Source organism: Aethalodelphis obliquidens, unplaced genomic scaffold (genome assembly GCF_003676395.1).
Source record: "Aethalodelphis obliquidens isolate GAN/ISIS:26980383/991018 unplaced genomic scaffold, ASM367639v1 scaffold2, whole genome shotgun sequence".
NCBI classification, from domain to species: domain Eukaryota; kingdom Metazoa; phylum Chordata; class Mammalia; order Artiodactyla; family Delphinidae; genus Aethalodelphis; species Aethalodelphis obliquidens.
In genome coordinates this window covers 4,507,209-4,527,316 of record NW_020837946.1, presented here as the reverse complement: position 1 = coordinate 4,527,316, position 20,108 = coordinate 4,507,209, and the positions used below count along the sequence as shown (strand labels likewise).

At 48.6% G+C, this 20,108-nt stretch overlaps 1 protein-coding gene across 8 annotated transcripts in view; it reads left to right on the top strand.

Moving 5' to 3' along the window:
* AGAP1 (ArfGAP with GTPase domain, ankyrin repeat and PH domain 1) overlaps positions 1-20,108 on the top strand; it is a 552,897-nt gene that overhangs the window by 488,955 nt on the left and 43,834 nt on the right. For 7 of the 8 annotated variants that reach the window (XM_027117564.1, XM_027117546.1, XM_027117554.1 and 4 more), the window contains one exon: positions 3,074-3,296. In XM_027117564.1, the coding sequence (XP_026973365.1) occupies positions 3,074-3,296 (223 nt within the window). Of the gene's footprint in view, positions 1-3,073; positions 3,297-4,053; positions 4,362-20,108 lie in introns of those variants that run through there. The other variant, XM_027117529.1, reaches the window with a different exon arrangement.

Below are 20,108 nucleotides of genomic sequence, written 5' to 3'. Positions count from 1 at the left end.
ATCCTGCCCAGAGACTTCTGGGCTTTGTTTTCTTTGTTTCAAAATCATATGTTCTAGATCTTGCTATCAAATGGCCTCTTTTTATTTTATCTTGAATTCGCTACACACTAAAAGCATTTGATTGAACTGACAGACTTCATAATTATGCTTTGTGCCTTGGAGCAACCCAGTTTTCCTCCATGCTTTCCGTTGTCCAGGGAATAATGCCACGTTCCCTTTGAGAAAGTCCTTTTGTAGTTCGTATCCTTGAAGTTAAGGACTTACTTCTCATTCTTCACCTTCCAGCCCTGGCACAGTGCTGGGCCCATTCAGTAAAGTTTTTCCAATCATGTATTTTTGCTGTTGTTAGAGTCCAGTTGAAACAAAATAAAAGGGTGTAAGGTGGCCCTGGCATCCCGAGCCTGAAGCCCAGTGGGCGAGGCCTGGACCCAGTGGCCACGAGGCCCGGGGCCACGGAGCAAGGCCGTTAGGGGCACACAGCAACTCAGAGCACACCTTGTGCAGGAAATGGGCGGGACTGGAGCAGGTGGGGAGGGGGTCATTGTGAGTCAGGGAAGCAGCAGGACGCACAACTGAATGGCTCTGGTTTGTTCAGGGAAAGAGCAGCTGCTGCTCAGGTAGGAAGCTGGCCAGGTAGGATTTGTGTGACCTAACAGGAAGAACTCAGGATTGTCACAGATAAAAGGGGAGAGACCACTGGTTGGCAGGTCAGGTAAGGGCAGGACGGCAAGGCCATGTCTGAGGCCTCCAGGTGAAAGAAGGGGTCTCCTCTTCAGGTATCTTGAGGGACTTCTTTTTTTTTTTTAGTTTTTTTTTTAATTTATTTATTGTTGGTTGTGTTGGGTCTTCATTGCGCACGGGCTTTCTCTGGTTGCAGCGAGCCGGGGCTACTCTTCGTTGCGGTGCGCGGGCTTCTGATTACGTTGGCTTCTCTTGCTGCGGAGCACGAGCTCTAGGCGCGTGGGCTTCAGTAGTTGTGGCTCTTGGGCTCTAGAGCGCAGGCTCAGTAGTTGTGGCTCAGAGGCTTAGTTGCTCCGCGGCATGTGGGATCTTCCCAGACCAGGGATGGAACCTGTGTCCCCTGCATCGGCAGGCGGATTCTTAACCATTACGCCACCAGGGAAGCTCTTGAGGGACTTTAAAGCATCTTCTTTTGTTTGAATTTTTAAATGTTACTTTCAATATGTGTCATGACATGAAGTTAGAAGAGAGAAGTCGTTATTTGAAGTGTGTTTTTATCAGGAAGTTTCAAAGTAACATCTTTAAAAGCACAAAATCGGAGACATATCGGAACCTCCATTAGGAGAAACGTCTACAGTGGTTTCCACCATCATCTACAGGATTGTTTTAACGGGAAGATTCCGTGGCTCCTGAGCTTTGCCGTGTGTGGCCAATTGGAGGTCGAGAGAACATTCTGAGAGCCGGGTTGGGCGGGCGAGTGCCCAGGTGGGGAGGGCAGGTGGAAGAGGGAGATTGGGGGAGGCTCCGGGGCCAGTTTGTTTAGAATGAGGCCACCTGAGTAGGAATCCAGGGACAAAGGGTGACAAATCTGGAGAGAAAAGAGGTCTTAAACTCCCATCCCTTAAACACATTATCTGTCAGGTCTGTGCCCAGTCCCACCATGCACTGTCTTTCCATTCTTGTGACTGTAATAGTTGTTGCTACAGTGTGTCCCACTTACAGGGTGACATGAAGAGTCTGAAGGGTCAGGTTATATACCCCAGGTCATCATAAGAGCCAGCTGTGTAGCAGGATTCAAATCAGGCCTTCGGCTGCCCTGCTGTGTTTTCTCAGAGGACAAGGGGAAGGTCGAGGGGCTGAGGTCAAGGACATGAGAGATGGCGCATTGGCAAAGGTGTTTTGTTTTTTATGTGTTATTATTATTATTATTAGGGGCATCTGTTTCCTCTTCCCAACCAGACGGTCTCTGAGGTCACAGACCCCTCTTCTCGTGTGCCCCCCACCATGGTCTCTATCACCACCTTCCTGCCTTTGTATCAGATATTAAGTGAATCACTGGCTGATTTCTGCTGAATGAGCATAAGGCCACTCCTGGTCATTTGCCATTTCCAGAGTGATTCCAAATAAATATGATGTCAGCTACCTGGTTTTTTGTTGGCTCTTCAAGTGCACCTGCGGTAAATGTTGATTATTCTTGGATGATGTAAGCCTTATTTGCTTCTGTCGGTGGTGAAAGCCATTGACTGTCAAGGTCAGCCCCGTCTTTGCAAATCAGCTGGTGATTCTAGCATGAAGCCAGCCCTGGGTCCAAATCCACAGTCTTCTGACTGTGTCAGCCAGTTTCACACGGGGACTGATCCCACTCAGGGGTCCCAGTGCTGTGCTCTGGACTCATTCAGTGCCCCTGGTGCAGTGTCACAGCCCAAAGCCCATCACCGTTTATTCCGAGAATCAGGGTCGATCATCCTGGGTAGTAACCTAACCAAAGGACCATGTCCGCCATCTTGCCAGCAGTGAAGGATGGAGAAACAGGAGTTGCTTTGGTGGTTGCCCTTAAATAAGATCCCTGAAAAGCACACTTCTTCATCGTGGTGTGCCTTTCTTTCAGCTTTGAAATTTGCAAATGTGCGCATCATGTCACTAAAAACTTTGCTGTGCCCGTGGTTGCAGAGGTGGTCACGTGGGACCTGGTAGCTTTGGGAGTGGCCCAGCTGTCCCTCAGCACACCTTCTCTTTCCCGCTCTCAGCTGCCGTCCACAGTAGGCGCCAAGTCACGCCTGATTTCGTTTCCACGTGTGTCCACCTGCTCAAGGGGAGTGCCGCTGCGGAAGTATCCAAAAGTGCGTCTTTCTATCCAAACCCGTGCTTTCCGTTGTTTCCAAGGCTTTGGTTAAAGCCAGTTGTTTGAAAGTTGCCGCCAACATGTCAGATCTTTTGAGATGCCTGAGACAGTTCCAAGTACCGGCCAGGGAGCATTTTCAAGCCATGTGATTCTAGGGAGGGACTGTTGCATGGGAAGGCCGATTAGCCGTTTTGTTCCTGAGACCTAAGGACAGTTGGGATGAGTGATGACGGTCTGATTGCATATGGCGCCCTTTTCCTCTTCCCACAGATCCCAACTGGGCCAGTTTGAACTTGGGAGCCCTCATGTGCATTGAGTGCTCAGGGATCCACCGGAATCTTGGCACCCACCTTTCTCGAGTCCGATCTCTGGACCTTGATGACTGGCCCATTGAGCTTATCAAGGTGATGTCGTCCATTGGGAATGAGCTGGCCAACAGCATCTGGGAGGAGAGCACCCAGGGGCGGACGAAGCCCTCGCTGGACTCCACAAGGTAGGGACGTGGGAAGGCATGTGGTTATGGGGCATTCTGCAGGCAGTTCAACAACCAGAAATGACCTTAATGACAGCCACCACTGGAACTGCCCCAGCAACCAGTGGGAAGCTGATTACCCCGGACAGAAACATCTGTATTAAAAATTGCTCTTCCGCAGACACGGGTAATTCAAACTCCTTAATTTTTTACTCTTGTTTTTACACTTTGGGGATTCCTCTTCCTCTCTTAGAAATGTATTAAGCTTCTAACCTTATGAATATATCACTTTAATTAATATACTTCTAATAGGCATAAGCTAGGCTGTTAACACTAATTATGAATTTTGGATTCTTTAATTTTGTTATTCTTATGTCTTTGATAAGCATCTACTCCATTGGTTCCCCTCTCCCCCCCGACCCCCACTAAGTGAGGTTATAGTAACCAAATAGATTTTATTTTCTGAAATATGTTTCTAACACATTTAATCAACCAAGTATGGCATAACTTAATGGTGGCCCCTCATTAATGTTAATTGTTACCCAGTGTAAAAAACGCATTTATTTTGAGTCCATTCCGTTTCTCATTTTTCATTGACAGCAATTATAAGCCATTTCTTAGTACACATGCATATTTAATGTACCTAAGGGTGGTAAAATGGCGCGTTTTCTGAGAGAGCCTCCTTCACGGAGGCAGGATGGACCGTCCTGTCTCCACGGCTGTTCGGGGAGCTGGGGGGCATCCCAGCGTCTGAAGCAGGGGCACGGGATGGGCTCAGCCTTCACTTCTCAGGTGTGTGCAGAGGTGAGGGGGGAGAAGAGGTCTCCCAGCATCAGCACGGATCTGTTTTGCTGGTGGTCAGACAACAAGGAAACCCAGGTGTCCATCTGTGGTCGGGCCACATGCGAGGGGTAAGAAGTTGGTTTCTACCGCCAATAACATGGAAAACCTGTGGGCTTCATTTCATCAACACTAAAAAATGAATTTGTGGTGCCCCCTTCGGTTCACTTGAGAGAATGAAGCTGATGTCATTAACCCTGCCCTTCCTAGTAGGTGCTCTGTGGGGAGGGGACGGGGGTGGGCAAGAAATGTGCACGAAGTACATCTGTTTAAAATCGAGCAGGTTGGCGCTGTGAGCTCTTTATATATAAGTTATGCTGTGTAGCATACACGCAGGCAGCTGTCTTACAGACTGAAGAAATGAGACACTTCTCCAGTTTTTTAATTTTGATTTAACAGTAATATAGAAATCCGCAGGGTTGTCCACTAGGAGCATTCTTAAAAGACTAATTCGTGTTTTAATGTCTATTTTTTCATACATATAGTTTCCTTGGAGGGTATTTAGATCTGAAAAAGAAAAATGATTGGAAATCGGATTGAGTTTAACGTGTGAATGCAGAAAACATTAAAATAAGTTGGGAAAAAATTAACTTTATACATTTTACTGTTTGTGTGTAAAAGGAGCAGTTATACTATTTTTAATACATGGATTAGAAAAGTTTGGTTGTTTTTCCATCTGTCACAATTAGAAACCATTTAGAATGATTACAAACAAAGACGTAGGTTAATTTTTTAACTGGGAAATATTATATAATAATTTCATCCTCATAAGTGAAGATGGTGTACGTAAGGGTATTTTATCCTTCTAACTTGTACATTTGAATTAACCTCTTGAGTATGTAACTTCCTCTTCTGTGTAGTGTTATACACATCGTATCTTTACATTTTAGAGACATTTGAGTCTGTCTTTCTCACAAGTGGAGTCACTGCTGTGAAATCCCTACAGTGAGGTGATGTGGTTACGTCGTATTTCCAGTGGTAACTTGGGGGTTTCTAAGTTCTGTCCATCTCTAAGAAGATAAACATGTTTGAGAATTGAATATACCTTTGTGCTTTAGTAATTCTCCCAGGGAGTTTTATTTTTAATTAAATTCAGCAAATATTCATTGAGTGCTTCCTCATAGAAAAGAAGTGATTGCTAGGTGACGACCGTAAGTGTGCAGTGATTGGTGAATGTTCTCAGGGCCAGGCGAGGATGCCAGGACTCGGTGGCGTTCACAGACTGGAGGGATTTGCGTTGCTCCAGGAGGTCCAGGAGAAATGTCATCTGAGCTGACTTTAAACTGTGCTGTGATCTCCAGGCCTAGGGGCGTGGGGAGTGTGTGTGCTGGAGGATGGGAGGGACCTACACACAAACAGGAACGTGGAAGCCTCAGGGCCCATGGGGAGCTGGACCCTTGAGCACAGTGAGAAGTGGGGAAGGGAAGGCCATAATAGAGCAAAGGACTGGTGAGCCGGGCTAGTGTTTTAACAGCGACTCTCGCGGTTGGGCAGAGGGTGGGTTGTTGGATCTCTTTCTGTGTTCGTATATGTTCCGCCTGTTCTCAGGAACACTAGAGGCAGCCAGCAGCATCCTAGGAAAGGATGGAGACAGGCAAGGAGGTCAGTTGGAAGACTGTGGTCCTGGTGGAACGTGGGCAAAGCCTCAGATACACTCAAAGACCACTCAGTGTAATTGTAAAACAGTCCAGATCCCCAGCTCCTTCACTACCTCCTGCAGTTTCCTCAGACAGAATCAGAATCCCAAAGTTTGGGCTGGAATGTCCACATGGAATTCAGTCTGCGGTGTGAGAATGGATATCTAGTCTGGTTCCTGCCTCTCCAAGACAAGGAAAGACACGCCCTCCCACCCACCCTGCCTCGCTCTCTCTGCAGGACCTGTGATCACTAGCACAAAAAAAGCTGGACAGTTCTCTAATGTGGCCCTCAGGTAATACTAAAAAGAAATATTTTAATAAAATTTTATCTCTGTCTGAGGAAAAGCCAAGTGCAATATATCCAGTCTGATTCTTTGAAAAAGGGCCCAGCTGTTTTCCCGAGAAGCTCCATCCATTCTGTCTTGTTCAGAAGATTCATTCTGACAGTGGAATATAATTAGAAATGTGCCATGCCTCCCCCAGTGCACGCGCGCACACACACACACACACACACAGACTCAGACACACACACACTCACACACAGACACACACTCACACACAGACTCAGACACACACACACTCACACACAGACACAGACACACACAGACTCAGACACACACACATACACACACACACAGACTCAGACACACACACACACATACACACACACACAGACACACACACAGACACACACACACACACAGAGACACAGACTCAGACACACACACAGACTCACACACAGACTCAGACACACACACACACACACACACACACACACACACACACACACACACACACACACACACACACACACACACACAGACTCAGGACCATGGAGAAGTAGAACACGACAGACCCTTCTCCAAAGAAACAACTGAAGCCATCTCGCATTGGTGTCACCCAGACGGGCTCCTCTGACCAGCCGTCTGCCTTACTGCGTGCTAGGCCTTCGCCCCTGATTAGGGCAGCTTTGGACGGCACGTAATTGGTTCCAGCGATTCTCAGCTGCCCTGAGAACTGCCGTTCAAACTTGAACAGCTTTGAGATCAATCGAAGCTGACGGCGGCAAAGCAGTATTGACTTCCCATTCCTAAACCGGGGAATCATTAGTCAAGAAAAGCATCTTTTAATTACTCCCAGGAAGAAAAAAAAATCTTTTTGGATGGATTCTGCAACAACTGCTATTTTTTTTCCAGTGCCTTCGATATGAAATTTATTGTCTCAGGAGGGGAGAGGATGCCCTTCATCCCCCTCTGTAATGGAGGTTTAATTTGGAGAAAGGAGCAGGTAGAGAAGATCGATGCTGTAACAATTAACTACCTCTGGGGTGGAATCAGAATCCCCCTCTAATTGCTATTGATACCATTTAAGCACACACCTAAAATATTGATTGTAAATGGGGCTGCTGGAGTAGGGGAGAAGTGGTAACAGAATGAACTAGGTGTTAGGGCCTTAAGGAGGGGCAGTTTGCTGTCGGCAGGACGGTCAGCATGTGAGTTGGTGTGTTGCATCTTAGAGTACGTTGTCCTGTGGAGTTGGACGCGGGGCCTGGAGCCACCAGGCAGGACTCTGGTTCCGGTGTCAGGACACAGCTCGGAGGTAGAGATGTTAAAACAGTCACGTGCATGTTTCCGGAGTGCGTGAACGAATGGGTGAAGGAGAGAAAGAGGAAACTGGTCAGCTTGGAATACATGTGTCGGGGGGGCTTTGCAGCCTCAGGGCCTCAGAACTCCCCCATGTGTTTGTGAGTGAAATTCCCAGCACACGGTGAAGCCGTCTCAAACAGACCTCTCTGTGCATCCTCTCACGCTCGGCCACGCACTGGTGTTTTCGGGGCCGGTCTGCATCACTTAAGGCAGGTCCTGCTTGAGTCTCATCCCCCTTTTCACTTAGAAGCTTTTTCGATTGACTGCAGGGAAAATAATTTCCCACCAGGACCGATCGGAGCTCTCTGGAACCGCCTTCCTCCTGGCAGAAGCCGCACTCAGCTGGGCTGTGCGGCTTTCTCCCTTCGTCTTCCACCTTTGTGTCTCCGAGTCGAGGGCTTTGGCCCGGGAGAGACCAGGGACCAGTTGCTATTTGCATTTCAGGGCAGGTGTCCTGTTTACAAGGTGGTTTGGGGCCTGCCGGTTTGGTCTAGGAAATCAAAGGAACCTGGAAGTAGAGAGCTGTGTTCTCAATTCCATGAAAGAGCCCTCGGGAGAAGCTCTAGGCCCAACTGAAATCACCGCGTCACCTCTTTGATCCCACATGGAAGGGGACCGAGTTGGCTGATTTAGCGTATGTTCCCTTCCCTCTCTTAGCATCCTTTCTCTGGGTTTCGTTATTTGTCAGTTCACCTGCGCCCCTAAACTCCCCTCTTGTGTTTAACCTCTAAAAAGATGTCACTTCAGGAGGAAGATTGGGGGCCGGACGTCAGAAATCCGCGTGGGAGAGACGGGCTGCTCACTTCCAGGCGGAGCGAGTCTGCCCAGTGATCCAAGTTCCGTGTCCTTTTCATTTCCGAACGCCACTTTCATCTTATTTATGCACATGGAGATATTGATAAAGGGGAAATGTATCCAAACTGAAAATAATTGGATCCCCACCGCTAACTCTGAGATATTAAAAGCAGCACCACTTGGCCACGTCTCTGTCTCGTTAGGTTTGATCATAAGATCACAATATAGTAATCTCAGGCTCAAATTTCTGGCATAAAGATGCACTGATCCAAATGCGGCCTCGGGGAACATGAGGGCCCACGCGGTCCCAGGATTGTCTCATCTTATTATTTTTCAACAGTTCTTGGCCCTGCTGAGGTCAGTGTTTTGTCTCTTTTGAGTGTTCCTCTATGCTTGACACCTTTTCCTATTTTCTTTCCTTAAAAAAAAAGAAAAATGGGCAGGGGGAGAAATGGGGGGGGGAAGGACTTTGCAGTGATGACCAGAACCCATCTGCAGTTGGGTGGCATCTGCTCCCCACATGTCACTTCCCTCATTAACAAGCAATTGAATTAATTAAATGCTACTCAGAACACGCATAACAAGCTACCGGCAGTGTCCAAATTAGCACTGATAATCAAGGATGATTTCCTTTATTATCCTGCTAAGTGGTGTGCAGACTCTGATCTCCCTGTCTGCCCTCATCTATTTACATACCCCCAGCTTCTGCCTTTGGAAGCGGAGGTTATCTTACCTAGTTAATTTGCCAGGATCACCGAGCATGGCGAATTGATGCCCTGCCGCCGCTGCCACTGCCACCGCTCGGCCCCCTCCCTTCCTGCCCTCCCCCAGCCCCAGCCTTTGTATCTCAAGCTCACTGATAAATTAAAGGCCACCCCTGCGGTCTCTCAAGTGCGTAATAGAGGCAGAAATTTCATTTTGCAACTGGCTGATTTAATGATCCGAAGGGTAATTAATGGCCTGATTATCTTAATGTTAAATATGTCCGGCAGCAATTACCGTGACCTCCCGCTTGTCAAGGTCCGGGCTGTGCTCTTCTTTCAATTAAGTTCTCTGGGGCTTAATGGTATGAATAAACTCCTGATTCTATCATCCCGGACGGACACAGAGGGTTCAGGGAGCTGGGGGCTCGTTTGGAGTTTTAATCAGCCTGTCTTCGACTCTGGCGATCAGAGGTAACAGTTATAACAAGGACAGCCTCACTTTCTTCTTCCCCGTGCAGGACCCCATCTCCACCTCCCCTCCATCCACCCTTTTGTGTTGTTGTTTTATTTTATTTATTTTCTCTTATGTATTTCCATGCTCGGAGGGAGAATTCTGTTTGCAGAGGGAGCCGCTGTGCTCCATGAGGCTCGTCTCTTCCAATATAAATTATCATGTGAGCGCTGTGGTTTTTCTGTTTGACAGGCTTAATTAATTGGCAGGAGCCCCCGAAAATGACAGTGCCACTAATTGCAACTCAGAGTGCATTTCTGTCATCGTGGCGCGCCTGTCAGCGGGCATGCCCTGGCCCCAGCCGCCGGAGCGGGGCCCACCCTCTCGGCCTCGGGTCCGGGCGGGGACAGTGTCCTGAGTGAGTGGGGACAGTGGCAGGCTCCGAGGAGCCCTGGGTTTGCAGGCACGCCGTCCGCGTGCAGGAGCGACGTTTATTGCCAATAAAGTTCACACGTCCGCGGCTCCGCAAACCCAACAGCGGCTCGGGGACCTCGGATTTGACTTAAGATATTTTAGGGACTTCTCAGAGTAGGCGGACATGGAATCAGACCCCGCGAGCCGTAACTCAGCCACCCTCCTTGACGGGATGGTCCTCATTAGCACGTTGCTAAATATGCTTGGGTTTACCTGAGCTCTGCACCCAGATGGGAAATATTGCACTATCAATATTAAGTCAGTTAGGGAAACGTACAAACGAGACGCGCATTAACACTGCCTCAGAAATAATACCTGTAGATTACGGTTGACGAGATAGAGCAGTTCCCCTGGTACGCTGCAGGCAGGGAGCGTGGAGGGAATCTGTGCGTCGGCAGTGCTCTCCGATTAAGCTCTCAGGACAGACTAGCCCTAATTATAAGAAAGGCGGATCTAACAAGATTCTCCGTAAGGTTAAGTAAAACGCGCTCCGCATTTTACAGCATAACTGTTCCTTCCAGTTGCCTTTGAAGAAGATGGATGAAATAGTGCTGTTGGTTTATTACGTCCTCCTGCCACACACAAGCCCGTCTTTTATTTGATCCTGTAGGAAACCAAATGTGGGAGCCAGCTTTGCGACCGGAGAGCTGTCCTGGGTTGAAAACCCCTCTCATTTACTCTCTGAAATGTAGCCATGGAGACAATCAAGGAATTTTTTATGGTTGAGAATTTTTATTATCATTGGTAGCTGCAAATGCGAGTCACCTGCCAGCATCAGTTTCTTGTAGGTGCCCTGACCACTTCCGAGCCCGCGCCCGTAGATGAAGCAATGTAATGTGGAGGCGAACTGTTAGACTTGAATTCTAGATCGTGGGAGCCCTTCTAAACGGGGGCCTGTGAATACACTAAAACAACTGCCTCTGTTTTGATTCCTCCAAAAGTAGAGCATTTTCCAGAAGGTCATTTCTCTCAGTGGTGCTTTGATCATTTTGCACCAGAAACCTCCTCTCTTCTGAGGAGGGTCCTGCTTTCTTCTTCCTAACAATGAAGAAGAGGCAGAAGCAGACAAGCCTGGGTCCAGGGTTCACCGTGTACTGGGTGCTTTTTCTTAGGACGGAGCCGTCCTGCGACACGGGATGACCCCCGTTTCCCATGTGAGAAGGTTGTGAGGTCAGGCTCCTGGAGTCACTTGTCGAGGTTCGCCCGGGACTAAGGGGCAGAGATCACTTGAACGCAGGACCTGACTCCTGACACTCTGCCCTGGTCCTTCTGCTGCTCGCATCCTTTTTCTGCTCAGCGTCATATGGCCATGTCCCACGGTCAGTTGTGGCATCTAGAGGTACCACTGTGTTTACCAGTGTACATTCCCTCTTTTCCCCTTGACCCCAGCTCATGCTCCTACCAGCCATTAGTGTGTCGGTGTTTATATATTATTAGTGTAAATTTATTATGTATAATAGCATAACTACGATGTCTTTCCACTTATAAAATCTAATAGCCTCATTCATGGTAACTTAAAGATGATAAAGCAGCATTCATTTTAGTTTGCATTCATACAGCAAACCTGGTCAAGTCACTCAGTCGTGATTCTCAAGTCTTACTTTTCTGCAGTCAGTGCTCATCCTTAGAGCTTCTCTGGAAGACAGTGCTAAGACCTAAATGTGCAGATCAGCCAACGTGGTCACGCGGTTCGAGCCCCAGCTTTTCACGTGACCACATCCTTTCCTGCCCGAACCTCCCTCCGTTCATGTCCCTGACCCAACACTGTCTGTTGAAAACATTTAGCTTGTATTTCCAAAAGCTTCACAATCGTATTTATTATCTGCATGATGAAATAGGGAGCCAGGCCAGAGGATTTCTAGTCCTGGTTTCACAGCCAGCATCTTCTGTGATTTTGATTTTTAAAAACCAGGGAATGTTCTCATTTGTAAGATGAAACTAGTCAGTAGCCCACCCACTTAATCATGTAGATTTAATGCTAAAAGAAAATACTATTTATGAAGTTTCCTGGGCTCTTTATCTGGAAAACTCAATCAGCTTTGTGCCTGGGTCCCTGCATGCTGGCGGTGAGAGAGGCAAGTGGTCTGTGTGCTCTCGGGGGCTGGGGAGGGTCTGCTGACGTGGCATATGCGGTCCGGGTTTGTTTTTGCTTTGTAGAGTGGTTTATTGCAGCATCAGCAAGGCACGTTCTTGGACCCCATTCCAAGTGTATCCCTGTGGTGGGGCCCAAGGATGTGTGTTAACTCTCTAGGTGATTCTTATGCATATTAAAGTTTGAGAAGCAGTGGTCTACACCAAGCAGTATCCACGAACGCCCACAACCCGCCTGGAGTCCCTCTGCCTGTCTTAGCCCAAGTCCCTGGACTTTATTCCTCATTTCTTAAGACCCAGGTATCTGTCCTCTTTCTTTACCGTACTCTATATCCAATATGCCATCTCAAAGGTGCTACAACCCACAGAGAACATCTCTGTGTCTGCCGCCATTACAAGAAGATTATATACTGTGTTCAAATGTCATTTTCCCCAGGAATGCCAGGTTGGTTCAACACACAAAAATCTGTCAAAGTAATATACCACATTAATGGAATAAAGGACAAATGCTACACACTCATTTCAAGAGATGGAGAAAATACATTTGACAGAATTCATTACCCCTTCATGATACAAACACACAGCAAAGTAGGAATAAAAAGCAACTTCATCAACCTAATAAAGGGTGTCTATGAAAAACCCACAGCTATCATCAAACTTAATGGTAAAGTACTGAAAGCTCCCCACTTAAGATCACGAATGAGACAAGGACATCCACTCTCACCACTTCTCTTCATCATTGAAGTTTGAGCCAGAAAATTAGGCAAGAGAAAGAAACCAAAGGCATTCAGATTAGAAAAGAAGAAGGTGAAATTATATTTGCAGATGATGTGATCTTATATATAGAAAATCTAAAGGAATTCAAAATAAACTATTAGAGCTAATAAAGGACCTCAGGAATATACAAGATTCAGTTGTACTTCTATACGTGAGAAATGGACAATTGCATTTACAATATTAATATACTCAAGAATAAAGTTAACCTATATACTGAAAACTACAAAGCATCTTTGAGAGAAATTAAGGAAGACCTAAATAATTGGCAAGACATCATGTTCATGGATTAGAAGACTTAATATTGCTAAGATAGCACTCCCCAAATGATGTGTAGATTCAACACAATCCCTTTCAGAATTACAGATGCTTTTTTTTTGCATAAATGGACAAGCTGATCCTACAGTTTATATGGACATTCACAAGACCTTCAGACAGGCAAAACAATCTTGAAAAGGAATAACAAAGTTGGAATACTCGTATATCCTGATTTCAGAACTTACTACAAAGCTACAGTAATCCAAGATTGTGATATTGGCATAAGAATAGACATATAGATTGATGGTATAGAATTGAAAGTCTTGAAATAAGCTCGTCCCTCTATGGTTAATTGATTTTCAACAATTCATTGGGGAAAGAATAGTCTTTCAACAGGTGGCGCTGAGACAACTAGATATCCACATACAAAAGGATGAAGCTTAGACCCCATCTCCTGCCGTAGACAAAAACTAACTCCAAATGAGTCAAAGACCTAAGTGTAAAAACTAAAACTGTAAAACTTTTAGAAGAAAATAGAGAGATAAAATAGATAAATTGGACTTCATCAAAATTAAAAATTTTAGTGCTTCAAAGGACAATATCAAGAAATTGAAAACAGAATGAGTGAAAATATTTGAAAACCGTATATCGAATAAGAGTCTAATATGCAGAATGTATAAAGAATGTGTACCGTTCAGCAACAGAAGACAAGTAACTCAGTTTTAAAACGTGCAAAAAGTTGGAGTAGACATTTCTCTAAAGAAGACATACAAATACCCAATAAGCACATGAAAAAAATGCCAGACATCATTACTGATTAGGGAACTGCAAGTCAGTCCACACTGAGATACTACCGCACACTCACTAAGATGTGGCCATAATAAAAAAGAAGGTCAGTGGCAGGTGTTGGTGGAATGTACAGAAATATGAGCCCTCATGTACTGCTGGTGGGAATGTTAAATGACAGCCACTTTGGAAAGCAGTCTGGCAGCTCCTCCCAAAGTTAAACATAGACTTACCATATGACCGAGCAGTTCCTCTTCTACATATCTACCTAAGAGGAATGAAAACACACGTCCATGCAAACACTCGTGCATGAGTGTTCATAGCAGCATTATTCATAATAGCCAAAGAGTGAAAAGAAACCAAATGTCCATCAAATGACGGATATACACCAACTATGCTTCAATACAATAAAATAAAAAATTTCAGTGATGAATGGGTAAACAGAAGATGGTACATCCGTACAGTGCAATGTTATTCAGACACAAAAAAACAATAAAACACCACATGTGCTGCAACTTGGATGAACCTTGCAAACATTATACTAAGTGAAAGGAGCCAGACACAGAAGACCACGTATTGTATTATTCCGCTTATGTGGAGTGGCCACGGTAGGCAGATCCGGAGAGATGGAAGGTAGATCAGTGATTGCCAGGGGCTGGGGGATGAGGGGCAGTGGTGTCCAGGGAGTGACTGCTTAAAGGGTACAAGATTTTTGGGGGGGAGATAGTGAAAATTGTCTGCATTTCCATGATGGCGATGGCTCTGCAATCTTGTAACTAAACTAAAAGTCCACCAAAGCATACACATTTACAGCATGAATTGTAGGAAATGTGAAAAAGTATATGAATTGTGTCAATTTTTTTTTAAAAAGAAGGAATTTCCAAGGAGCACAGATGGGGCAGGGCATTCCACAAAGAGGGAACATTCTGGGCAAAGAGGCAGAAACACACGAGGGTGGCTGAAGCCCGGATGGTGGGGGAAGGTCAGCCTGGCCAGCATGTCTGCCCCTCATCTGGCTGGGGGAGCTGCAGGAGGGGGTCGTCCAGCATAGAGCTCTGAGCAGGATTTGTACTGCTACCAAAACCCCCTGCACTTGGGGGGGCAGACCAAAGGAGGGTGAGGCCAGGGAGAAAGAGGCGCCTCACGTCCAGGTGAATTGGTGCGTTGGAATCAGTGATAATCAGTGATATGAGGGCCTTCCAGAGCCTTGAGAGGCCGGGCATGTCACAGCCATTGGCTCCTGGAATCCACAGGACAAACCGATGTCTTTCCCCTTTTAATAGACAAGGAAACTGGCCTGAGAAGCTCAGCCTGTGAATGCAGGAACCAGAATCCAACCCGGGTCCTGCCGGCTGCACAGCCCTTCCTCAAGAGGCATTTGGACCAAAGGGATCTCGGGGACATAACCTCATCAGGGCTCCCCCCAGCTGGGGGCCTGGGGAAGGGCAAACATCCAGGGTGACACTTAGTTTTCTTTCTTGAGCCATTGGGTGGATGGCGAGGCCTTTAAATGACAGGCGGAACAAATGAAAGGTAATTTCAGCCGTGAAATCCTGGCAGTTTGATTTCGTGTTAATAAAGGTGGACATTGCACCCTTTTATGCCCCGTGGTTTTGAGGAGGTGGTCAAGCGTGGCCGAGGCCCAGCCTTACCTGTCCAGTCCTGGCTTTGGAGCAGGGTCTCTGGGCTTTAGGGCGTACCATCCCAAGCCAGCAGGACAAAGCAAGCTTCTCCCAGCTTCAGAGTCCCGATTTCTCCAAGAAACTGCTTGAGGCCCTGGAGAGTGGGAACAGCAGTGACAGCAGCACTAAAGCTTCAGGTAATTAAATGTCGTTAGTAACTGATACAAAATTTCATCAACCTGGAGTCCGGAAGATAAACATTACCTGGAGTACACATCCCTCAATCTTAGGGACTCACATGAAAAGCATCTCTAATGTGTGTGATCTTACGACCCTTGAGGATGAACACGTAACCATGGTGACTTAGCTGTGACTTTCTCCTCAAGGACCTCCACGTGCTGCCCCTTGTGTTTTCACACTGGTCCTCACGATCTTAGTGAAATTAGGACATGTCTGTGTTTGCGATCAGAGAAGAGGACCCCAGACAGGGCAGGTGACTCCTATAATCTCACACAGTGCCTGGGAGCAGGCTGAACGTAGCTCACACGGGTCACCTGGAGGCACCGAAGAGAAGTCGACTGCATGGCTTGTGAGCATGGAATTCTGTCTGCAAATGGCTACGGTCCTTGTGCCAGCCTTTCTCAACCCTCTGGTGGTTTTCAGCCCAGGAAGCATTTGGAAATGACCATGGGGCGGGGCGGGGGGTGTATGACTGTCATTTAGTCCTAGGGGCCTGAGACCCTGAAGCCCCAGACAGTCCTACAGAAGGGAGAATTGCTTTGCCCAGGATGCCAGTAGCACCCCTGCTACGGAGCAAGGAAGAGACAACCCAAACAGCCCTCACCTCCTGAGATCATCAGCGTCTCTTAAGGAACGCGTGCGAAGGCCTCTAAGAATCCAGTCACTTTCCCCGGAGCTTTCTCCTGGGGGTGTGGAATGGACAAATCAGGGAAGACGAATACGTTCGCATTCTAGAATGTCAGACGCTACCTTTCCAGACGCGTTAAATGAAAATAAGAATAATGGCCTATTCCGTAGAGTTTCCGAGGAACCATAATAGAGGCTCAGTAAGTACTTGAGAGCTTGTATTTTTAATTGTTTGTTTCCCGAAACTAATGTTGGGGCTATGCCGCATGGCAGATAAAAGGGAAGTGAAAGTAAGTGGCCAGCCAAAGGTTCCTTGGAGTGTCCATCCAGTGGACGGCTCCACACACAAAACAGGGCTGACCTCAGTACTTAGAGATTATGACATGGCATCACAGTTAAAGGATGGACGCACAGCTCCGTACGGCTGTGTGCACCCCAGACTCACTTAACAGTCGGAAGACAGTCTGGAGAACTGTATGGCGTAGGGCATCCTAGCACTGTTTACAGAAGCGGTGTCCCTGGGACGGAGGAGGTAAAGGTAGGATTCCGATCCCATCGAGGCTGCTCTAATCCAGTGGGAACAGCAGAAAATTATCTGTGATTTTAAAATTCTCAGTCCTTCTGTTACAGTTGTGTCTGTGGACAGTTTTGGTTTCTAACGACCAGATTTCTTCTTGACAAAGCGTGTGTGAGATTTTTTTTAATCTCCTGGGATCAACCCCGTTCTCCACAGTGGATCAAGAACCAGTGTCTGTGCCATGCGAGGGGGGGCACCTGCACGTAATTTCATCAGCAGTCCTGACAGAGGAGACCTCCACCCTAGCAGGAGAGGACGCGTTTATCCCTAGACTCTGACGTCACACAGCGGGGTGCCCTTTCCGCGTGAAGTCAGTGTCGAGGGGAGGAGAGTCTCTGTGATTGGGAGGTAGTGGTGAGGGATTAGAATGCAATCCTCGTCATGTTTAGGAACCTACTTCCACGATGGCAAAGCAGCAACAGCCAAGAAGCGGTGAGGAGAGACGCGTCCGAGGCGGGGAGCTCCCGGGATGCTCGGTGACACCTGTGAGGTCCTGCGGTCAGAAGAGTTAAAACGCCCCGAGTTGGGCCCACGTGTTCAGTGATGACCATGAATGTGTGGTGATCCACGCAGGCCGCTGCGTCTTACGTGGTCATGGGGCTTCTGAGAGGCCTTTCCAGCTAGAGATCTTACGGCCCAAAGCAAGGTGACCTTGGCCTCTCACGCCCATCACACTAAAGCCATCAAGGCCAGAGACAAGCTGAGCCCCCAAGGCCCGGGGCGGCAGGAGCGCATCCTTAGCAGATGGAAAAGGCTGGTGTTCTCCATGCTCCCTGCAAAGCACAACCTCCAGGATGGATGTGGCCCCTCGGTGCTGCAGAGACCAAATGTGCCAGCTCGTCCACTGCCTGCCCATTTGTGGCAGCACCGGGGGTGGGCCGGCCGACCCCTCAGTGCTGGCCCACGCATGAGTTATAGCAGCCCCTGGCATCCTAACGGCCCTGAGCGCAGCCGCTGTCTTACACAGCATCCGGATCTAAGGCTCCAGAAACCCCTTGGAAAGCTGCAGTTGTTGTCCCCATGTTATAGCTGAGGACACGGAGGTCACACAGCAGGTACTTGGTGACAGGGAGTTTGTCCCCAAAGCCCACACTCTGAGCCTCGGTGCTTTGCTGCTGGGCCGTTGTGAGGTCGGCGACCAAAGGGAACTGCATGTGACACTGGACAGCAGTGAGACACAGTACAGCTGCCATTGGGCTCAGCAGGACACAGGATGACCAGGTAGCAGTGTGTCTGTGCCTGTCCCCTCCCCCCGCTTCCCATCCACGTCACCTTGGGGCAGGGCCTCACCCTCTCCCACGCCCACCCCCTGCCATGTGGCACGATGTCATCTTTCAGCTGCTTGGAGACCATGATGCCCTCTGAACATGGTGGAGAATGGTGGCCAGAAACACGACAGCCAACATTTTTAGTTTATGGTTCAGGCTCAGCAAACACCGAGGGACCACTGGTCAGTCTCCTTAATCTCCATCTTGATACACTGAGCTCTGATTTCCCCAGATGCGTGTTGGTCACACCCACCTTCCTCCTCGAGGTGAGGAATCACTGGTCGGCTTTGTCAAGTTTGCAGCCTGCCTGTGCCTTGGACTCCATGTCTGTTTTGGGAGAGGAGAGTCCTCTGAGCACTTTGTATGAGGAAAGAGCAGGAAAGGGAGGCATTTTGTGGTGCTTACTGGAAATATTGATCTCACGTAGACTTGTAACCCAGGCGCGGAAGGTTTTCTTCCTGACAGCAGCCTCCTTACTTGGAAAAAATCTCCTGGTGAGCAGGTGAAGTTGGGAGCGAGCCCGCTGGACAGAGGCAGGGAGATAGGCAGAGAGAAAGCCGCAGGCCAGTTCATGACCCTGGAGAGGCTCCTGGAAGGTGGTGAGCAAACTCCCAGGCCCCAAGCAGTATTGTTGCTGTCACTTAAGGAACACCCATTCCTAATCAGGTTAGTCTCCTAAAGTATCTGGAGGTCAGGAAAGGTGCTTTCGGAAGTTTATTTTAAAGATAAACCAAGATAAGCATAATGGCTTTTCTCGTCCGTCCGTCCGTCCGTCTGTGGTGGAAGCTTCAGACAGCAGCTCTCAGGAGAGGACAAAGACAGTAGCTGTGGAAATGGCCCAAGCTGGGTTCTGGTCCCCAGCAGCAAGTTAGCAGACCATGGCCAGGCCTCAGTCTTTTCATCTGTAAAATGGGAGCAGTGGTGCCTGCTTCCTGAGATGCTTGTGCGTTCAGATGAGAAGATGCGCGGGAAGCCCACAGAGGCGCCGACTCATCTTCCTGCTGCAGCAGGGGCAGAGACCGAGATGAGGGCCGACCAGGCGCCTTCCTCCGTCCTTCCAGCCCCGCTGCTCTGCGTGCCCTGCTCCTGACTCCAGCCTCTGACCTGGTCACTTGAAAGGTGGAAGGTGTGTCCTGCTTTCCCCGGGTGTGAGTCTAGTCCACCTCATTATCCGAGCACTCTTGGACCCTGTCTCCCCACACCCCGGGCAGGGTGGAGGTATGGGGAGGTGGGACCTGGGGAAGGTGGGCCCCTCCGGTGGCCCAGCAGCACCTCTCACCTGCCCCGCAGCACCCGACGGGGGCAGAGCGGGACCGGGAGGGGTGGCGGCTCCCAGGTCATCGTCTGAGCTCCGGGGCAGGCACAAGGGCCCAGGTGCGAATGGAGCAGGTAGAGGAGGGTTGTTCTAGGACAAGGTGAAGGCCAAGCCTCGCTCCAGAGTCATTTTCAGCCCTCTTTAACCTGCAGCCACGTTGTCAAATGAGCCACATCTGCTAAGAGATGAGTCTCGAGGTCTGATGGTCACCCAGGATTAACTCCCTGCCTTTCTCCCCAAGACTCTCCGGGGAGGTAGCCTGGGGCCGTGCAGAGCCGTGGGAGGGGCACATGCAGATGCGGAGGCTGCTGGCTGGGGGGCTGCCAGGATGCTTTCCCCAGGGCATTGGGGAACTGGAGCAGGTGGTGCTGCACCGGGTGCTAAGGGGTGTGGTCTGCAGCCACCGGACGGCACAGCTGTCCTTGCCACTGTGCTGGCATATATGGAACGTGACCTCTGGGCCTCGCCTGCTCTCCTCTATAAATGCTGATATGCAGCTTCCCAGACCTACCAACGGCCCTCCAGACAGTGGCTGGTACCCTCACCGAAAACCTACTAAGCCAGATAAAGCCAGCCGTGTTCATCCAACGCCTCCCTCTAAGTGGGCAAAGAATGTGATGCAGGAAACAAGGACTGTGGGCGGAGAGTCAGGCCCCAGGGAGGCGGCAAGGGACTTAGATCCTCGCCTGGCCACAGCGCAGGTGGAGGGAGGAAAGGGAACCCAGCAG